General features: G+C 34.1%; 1 protein-coding gene across 1 annotated transcript; it reads left to right on the top strand.

Moving 5' to 3' along the window:
• Positions 1 to 4,805: 4,805 nt before the first annotated feature.
• On the top strand, positions 4,806 to 7,069 carry LOC133323036 (uncharacterized). The gene is made up of 3 exons (XM_061531995.1): positions 4,806 to 5,061; positions 6,437 to 6,642; positions 6,712 to 7,069. Exons 1-3 carry the CDS (start codon positions 4,820 to 4,822, stop codon positions 7,050 to 7,052), a joined length of 789 nt encoding a protein of 262 aa, XP_061387979.1. The 5' UTR covers positions 4,806 to 4,819; the 3' UTR covers positions 7,053 to 7,069.
• The last annotated feature ends 498 nt before the right edge of the window (positions 7,070 to 7,567 follow it).

Below are 7,567 nucleotides of genomic sequence, written 5' to 3'. Positions count from 1 at the left end.
TAGTTTTCATACTACAAACTAACTTTTGGCAGACAATTTCCAATATAGGTCTATGTTTTAAGGTCTTCGTATTATTCGTATCCATCCCTATAGCTTTAGGACGACGACATTGAGCACACCTCCCCTTGCTTTCCAACCGGGGATCTGGAAATTTTATTATATCGAAGTTCTCAGACGAAAAATTAACTCTTGGATATTCTGTATATTGTAGTATCGTTTTTAAACCTATAGTATATAATTTGGTATTTCGAGGTCTCGTACAATTGTGGTAAACATATGTTTTGATAAAAACAAAGTTTATTTAATTCGTAATTGCCCCTTTAAAAATCAATTAAATCTTCAATATTTTCAAAACAATTTCCATTCAACATGCGGTGGACATTCAAAAAACTAAACTACAGGATCTTGTACATATGGAAAATGACACATGACATTGGTATGGGGTCTTTGAAAAAAGCATGGACTTATATAAAAATCTCTTAATGTCAAATTCTGTCCACTTCGTAATCAAAAAGCCAATTCGGATGCAGAATGGGTTCATGTTTTCAAAACTACCTCTATATCTCAACCCTACACACCAATTCTGACAGCAATAGAAATCTATATTTTTTCCAATTTCGGGATTCCGGATCGGTCGGTTCACTCAAATCCCAATTGTTCCAAATTTAGTATCTTTTAATACACACAATTAAGAATTTCCAAAACTTCCTGCATACTCCAAAACTAATTTCAAGATTCCAGCTCTAAAAAAACTACATCAAACTCACAAAAATACATTTCAACTACAATCTACAATCTTAATTCCAAAATTCTGGATTTCTGATCTAATGTATAATTTTTTCAAATTTTATGAAATTTAGTACACATTAGTAGAAACTTCTAAAACGTTCGACATACCTTAATCCCACACCCCAACATCGATCCTAACTCAAAATTTCAGGATTCCAGTAGGTCGATTCAATAAATTATAACGATCCGACAATCGACAATTTTGTCTACACATAAAATCGTTTGTAGTAACGAACATGTTATTCTGTAAAAATGTGGAGAAATTGTCGATAAACTTTCAAAAAGCTTTTAATTTGGAACATTTTGAAAACAACATACATACAAATTTTGAACAAAACAAGGCAGATCCAATATTGAAGAATATTTGTCGATAAGTTAACTTCGAATTTTTTGGTGTTGTTTATTAACAACATTTTTAACAATTGTTGTTAAAAACTGTTATAGAATTAAAATATTGTTTATTTTGTCGTTGAGAATTGTTTAATTTTGATAGTGAATCGACCATAAGGCCTATCGGTTCACCTAAATCCAAATTGTACCATTTTGTAATTTTCGTACATATAAGTAAAATTTTCCAAGACTTAATAATTCTAATTTAAAAATTCCAGCTCTATCGGTTCACAAAAAATTAAAATTGTGCAAAATTTAGCACATAAATGCCAATATTGAAATTTATCTACATTCCTCCAAATTTCAGCATTCCAGCTCTATTGGCCCAAATCCATTTGATACACATAAATACAGATTTCTATTACTACCTACATCATACAAACCAATAGAAATCTTATTTCTCAATTTCATTTTTTCCAAATTTCAAGTGTGAAATGAAACTTTTTTAAAGTGAATTCATGTTTGCAAGAAAGAAATTTTTTCATTTTGTACAAGTGGGCCCCCCGAAATGAAATTCTGTATACGTTCCTGGCTCTATTCGTTCACATGGTACGAAATTATAACAAATTTAGTACATTTTAGAACTTTTCGGAATTTCAAAAGCCGTTTGGTACATCTATCACACATTCCATTAGTGGCCCTCATTCCAAACTTAAGAATTCTAAATCTACCGGATAGCTAATATATAAATATTTTAAATAATGCTAGTAAAAGGGAAACATTTCAAAATAGCTCTCAGAGTGCAAAATAATTTAAAAACTTCGGGAACCCAAATCTAGTAAATATGCCAAAATTAGATGGCAATACTTCAAAATCAATATAACACCCAATCAGAAGTTGTTTACCATTTTTACTGGGACAAATTTTTCGAGTAAAAATTGTACAAAAAGAAAGCTATTTTCTTTTGTGTTCTTTTAAATTTTGTTCAATGTTTACCAGTTTTGTGGGTTAAGGAACGGTTTTCGAGTAAAAAGTTGCAAAACTTGTGAAATGAGTAGATTCTTTTAGGTCTTGAACGGAACTATTATTGTGGAACGTTTGAGGAATTCGTTACCTACTGCACTAATACTGTATTTTTCCCAAAAAAAAAAAAAAAAAAAAATAGGAATAATGATTTTGAAGAGGCGTTATCATCAGAACTTGTTATATTCATTATTGACTATATAACCCTTCGACAAGAACTTATAATGCACTACCCGTTATCAACCGTTGAAAGTGAAAGGGAACACTACACGTTCCACCCAATATAATCTGCTTCTACAGATCTTGACTTATGCGGCAAACGTCATAACGAGATATCCGTGTTTATTGTCCTTTGAAAAAGATTTGAGTTTTCACTAACTTAACATTGTCAACAAAATCTTTCTTTTTTCTCGAAAAACGTCCTTTTGAAACGTATTTTTTTTTTTTTTTGGATGTCATCGATATTCTAAAGACACTGTCTTCTTGAAGAAAACATGTACGCCATAGAATGGAAAATTTTGCCACTTTTTCCCACCGATCAAAATGCAGACAGACAAACTTATACGTCACCCAGATCCAATTCCCGAGTACCATTTTATAGTTTTTGGATCATAAATATGGTCTATACAACCATTTATATTAATAGATCATCACCGAAAGTCATAAGTGTCCTCATTGAACTTGAACCAGAATTTGCAAAATTTCTTAAAGCTTACCCCACTATTTGAAAGTACCATAAATTTTGCATTAGACAATATCAGAATAGGCCCAAGCCACAATATAATTGGTATCAATGTATAGGTCAACTACTCATCTTGAACATACTGTCATCATCCCCGATTTATGTTTTACAAATTTTGTAATTTGATGTTTGATCCGGTAAATTAAGACGTTGGTAAATCCCCCTCGCCATAAAGGATCATACTTATGACCATAAGCGAGCGAACAGGAAAACAGACAAGAAAAACTACCGTGATCAACGGGACGTATATGTTATTTTTTGGTCGTTATTCGAAGCAATTTTTATAGAGTCTGGGAACAATTATCTGTTTTTATAGTAATAAATAAACACAATCACCCATTAATTATACTTTATTGATTCTAACGCCATTTGAGAAAAAAAATCATGTGGTATGATAGTCATTTTGATAGTCGACCGACCAGGGATTACGTCTATAGATATTGATTCATGCAGCAGATTTCATTGGGTTGATTACAAATATCCATGACACACCACCAGTTACAACCCTCCGGAGAAGTTTTATATTATTCACAAACATAGTTTAACCACTCCTGACTATTGCCAAATTTAATTTAAATCTCATTGTTTCTATCGAGTCACTACAAAATATGGAACTAAAAGTTTCATGAAGATGGGTCTATTCTTATTCAAATGCATTTTTAATACTACAATTTTTTTATTTGGTCTATGAAGCTATAACAGGTATTCCAGAACTTCAATTTGTACTGATTTCATTTTGTCACACAAAATCTCTCTCTAGTTACTATGATCGAGATCAACGGGACGTATACGTTATATTAATTCACGATGAAATCTAAATTGACCGGTTTATCAATGAATGAATATTCGATTTGTGAATGAATGAATCTATCTGTCTGCCTGCCTGCATCTCTGCAGCCGAATGTTATTCCGTTCACATGGGAAGTTAATAGGCCTCTGATATCAGAGAGCTGCATCATATTATGTTGGCAAATGAAACTGAAATTTAAAAGCAGCCGCCGACTTTCTTATTAAGCGCACGCATGATTTGTAAACATTTTAGATTACCCGGCTTACTAACTAACCACATCGGCAGTAGAAGCAGCCGCAGCAGCAGTAACAGCATTTAGCCAGACAATCAGTCTTATGACCGTGCTATTTTTTGTGTGTGGCTATGTGTGCTTTTTTGATGATTGATATTTGTGTGTGAGTGTGTGTGTGTGTGCAGGTTCGTGAAGATCTATATGAATGAGTAAGCGCATGAAAGTGAACGAGTACGTATGGCTGTGTTATTTTTTTATGATCTTGCACAACCAAAAATGTCGTGCTCTTAACGGCATCGTGTGTAGTTGTTGTTGTTGCTATTGATTATTTACAACTTTTGCTTGGATGTTGGACTGTGTGGCGGTGTTGTTTTCTGCAGAGAGCAACAAAAGTGTTATTTCCTATGCTTGCTGGCCCCATTGGCAAGAAATTGTATCCCAATTTTTGGCAGCTTCGTTGGCGGCTGCTGCTGCTGCTGTGGGCTGATGTCGCTGTTGCGCATACTCAGTTTACACACTGTGTGATGTTGTTTACCCTTTCTGTTAACAATAAGTAATTTGCCATCGTCGTCGTTGTTGTTGCCAGCCACAATAACAAAAAAACATAAACAATGTTTGCTTTTGTGAATTATTTTGTAATGGTTTCAATTTTCGTTGTTTTGTTTTTTTTTCTCCGTTTAAACTCTGAAACAAAATTGTTTGTGAGTTCGCGACTGCAGAAGAAACTGAAAACCTTTTTTTTGGGTATATAAAGCAGTTGCTCTCAAGAAGTTGACATCAAAAGCATCTTAACCATCATTAGTGTTGCACGCAACCAAACAAACCAAAACGAAAAAGAAAATTAGCAGCCTTCCAGAAAAAGGATTATATAATACGTGTCGGGTTATTTCGAGAAAAAAAATTAATTTTGAAAATGAAAGTATTCGCCATCGCCACCGTTTGCTTGGTCGTTGCCAGCTGTGCCTGGGCCGCTCCCAGTGTACAAGATAATAAAATCGAAACCGATTCGACCTTTGGCCGTGCTGCCCGTTACTTGGGTTCTTGTTTGGAAAGTGACGATATGACCACCTGTTTGGCCGTTAAGGGTATTACAGCCTTGAATCGTGCCGCCCGCAGCAGCAATATTGAATTGATCAATGGTGTTACATTCAAGAGGTGTGTGTGAAAAATAAAATATAATGAAAATTATTTAAAATGCAAAAAGAAGAAGAGACAGAAGAATTTTAAAAAAATTGAAGTGAAAATACATAAGTGAATACCTAAAATGTTGATAATTATGAAGGAACAATTAAGTGAAAAAAAAAATACAATTACAAAATTGACAGAGAATCACAAACAGATCGAGAAGACAATTCAATTAAACAAAATTATAAATTATAAACATTTATTCAACCTTTCCTATATCTGCCCTATAAGGTCGAGTGTAAAAATATGTGAGAATTTTCCCAAGTGTGGTAGAAAATATGATCAAATGGCTCCAAATCCCTTGGACCCAAAATACGACCTATTTATCCCTCATTTAATTTTATGAACGGATAATTAAGCCAATCACATCATACCTGCTTTAAAATATCTCAGTAGGGAATCCTGATTCAGATTTTTCACTACTCAGGCCTGAATGAAAATATTAAAATACGACCAGGGCATGTGGATGAAGATATGACATATTTTATTATTCTGTCTTTCTTGATCAGACAGTGGATGGGTCTCGAAATATATGTTTGGATACAAAGTCCTGACCTGTTGGATGTGACTTGAAGACCCATTAATAATGGCTCATTTTAAAGTAAATTTTCATCAAGAGCTGACTCTCTTCCTTAATTTTTTTAGAATTAGTCATTTGCAGGATAAATGGTAATCGTCTTTCCATTCCAGAAAGTCTCCAGCTTTGAAATAACTCTATCACTGCCTTTGATATTTTAAATAATCGTTTATTCGGCATTTCTTCATTAGTCTGTATTTGGATGTAATAGTAGGACATTTTTGTCACCCTCTTCTTTACAATATGTTCGACATAATTTGAAGAACAAATTCCATGTAACTCCAGAACTCCAAATACCTTCAGGTTTTAACTGAAGCCTCCATATTCATAGAAAATGCTTCAGTCATTACCGCAAAAGAAGATCTCTCCTAATAAGGGGTATTCTAATAAAAATCCACGCATCATTGCTTAACTTCTTATATCCTTCTTTAAGGCTAATAGCAAATCTCCAGCATGGAAATAAATCTGTCGGTATTTAATGAACCCTATGCGAAGTTCCTGGAGCCTCATTCAATATTTCAAAAACTACTCATACCTCTTGAGTTTGAAATGTGGTTTTCGATTTAAAGATCCGTACTTCATTTTGATTCTGATAGTAGATTAGTGATTATCTCGTGCTTCTGGAAATATTCCCTGAGTCTAGTGAACACTCAGGGAATATTTTCAGAAATGCAAAAATGTATTTCTCCAACATATACATTTTTATTAAAATTTAATTTAAAATTGAACTTAAATTCATTTTACAATTTCATCTCGTTCCTTTCACAGAGATCCCGCCACCCCTGTCCAACGTGCCGGCCGTGCCATGAGCGAAAACGATGTCTACTCTCAATTGCCAGAAGATTCTGATGAACGTACTGGTCGTTTGGTTGATATGGCCGTTGAAAGTGCCACCGATTTCTTGAGCACACACAATTTGGAAGTTAAGGTACCCGCTGAAGCTACCCAAGAAATTGCTCGTGCTTTGGATGAAGGTAAGAAAAAAAAAACAAACCCTAAAAACTAAAACAGAACAAAAATCTAAATAAAAACACTCTTTTCAGGTCGCGGTAAATTGAAGAAAATGATTGGCCCCATTGCCTTGGCCATCGGTGCTAAAGTTTTCGCCATTGTACCCCTCTTGTTGGGCGGTTTGGCTTTGTTGACCACCAAGGCCATCATTGTTGCCAAAATTGCCTTGTTCTTGGCTCTCTTGTTAGGTGGCTCGAAATTGCTCGGCGGTAAATTGGGTGGTTCTTTGGGTAATGCCTACAGTTCCAATGTTGGCTGGTCTGGTGCCTCCACTGGTGGCTGGTCATCGGGTGCTTCGTCTGCCTACCCATATGCTCGCAGCATGAATGATGCCCAAGAATTGGCTTATGCCGGTCAAGTAAATGCCCAATAAATCGTTAGCTAACGACGATTTTTGGATTATGCGGAAGTAGTAGCAGCAGCATTTACCATGCCAAAAATGTGCCTTTTTTCGACTCGCTCGAAAGGAACCATTATGGTCTTAGTTTGTAGTAATTTATTAAAAAAAGAAACACACAAATTAATTTATTTTAATTTATTGACAAAAACGAATACGCTAAATAAATAATAATGAAACAAAAAACAAATATGTAAACATTCATCATTTTTTGTACCCCCACCCCACCTTTTTATTATATAATCGAAAATGTGTGACATTCTAGTTCATTACGTTACATAACGACAACAACCTCACTTCTTGTTCATAACTTAATTATCCATAACTTTTAAATTGTAATTAGACAGTATTTTCGTATTATTTATTTAACATTATTTGTACAAATCATAGACGAAGAAACAATAAATAATGAATGAATATTACGCATCGCCTAAAGCTTTTCATAATGGACATTTAATTGCATTAATTAAAATGGCAATTAATTCTTCAAA

The sequence above is a fragment of the Musca vetustissima genome, unplaced genomic scaffold, assembly GCF_032173495.1.
Source record: "Musca vetustissima isolate MV318-11 ecotype Yass unplaced genomic scaffold, APGP_CSIRO_Mvet_v1 utg58588, whole genome shotgun sequence".
Lineage (NCBI taxonomy): Eukaryota > Metazoa > Arthropoda > Insecta > Diptera > Muscidae > Musca > Musca vetustissima.
The sequence above is the reverse complement of the archived record's forward strand: the minus strand, read 5'-3'. Positions and strand labels throughout refer to the sequence as shown.

Coding starts and splice junctions, on each gene's coding strand:
- LOC133323036 (XM_061531995.1), top strand. CDS start 4,820: ATGAAAGTATTCGCCATCGCCACCGTTTGCTTGGTCGTTGCCAGCTGT. Junction 5,062..6,436: donor AATGGTGTTACATTCAAGAG/GTGTGTGTGAAA, acceptor TTCCTTTCACAG/AGATCCCGCCACCCCTGTCC. Junction 6,643..6,711: donor TGCTCGTGCTTTGGATGAAG/GTAAGAAAAAAA, acceptor CACTCTTTTCAG/GTCGCGGTAAATTGAAGAAA.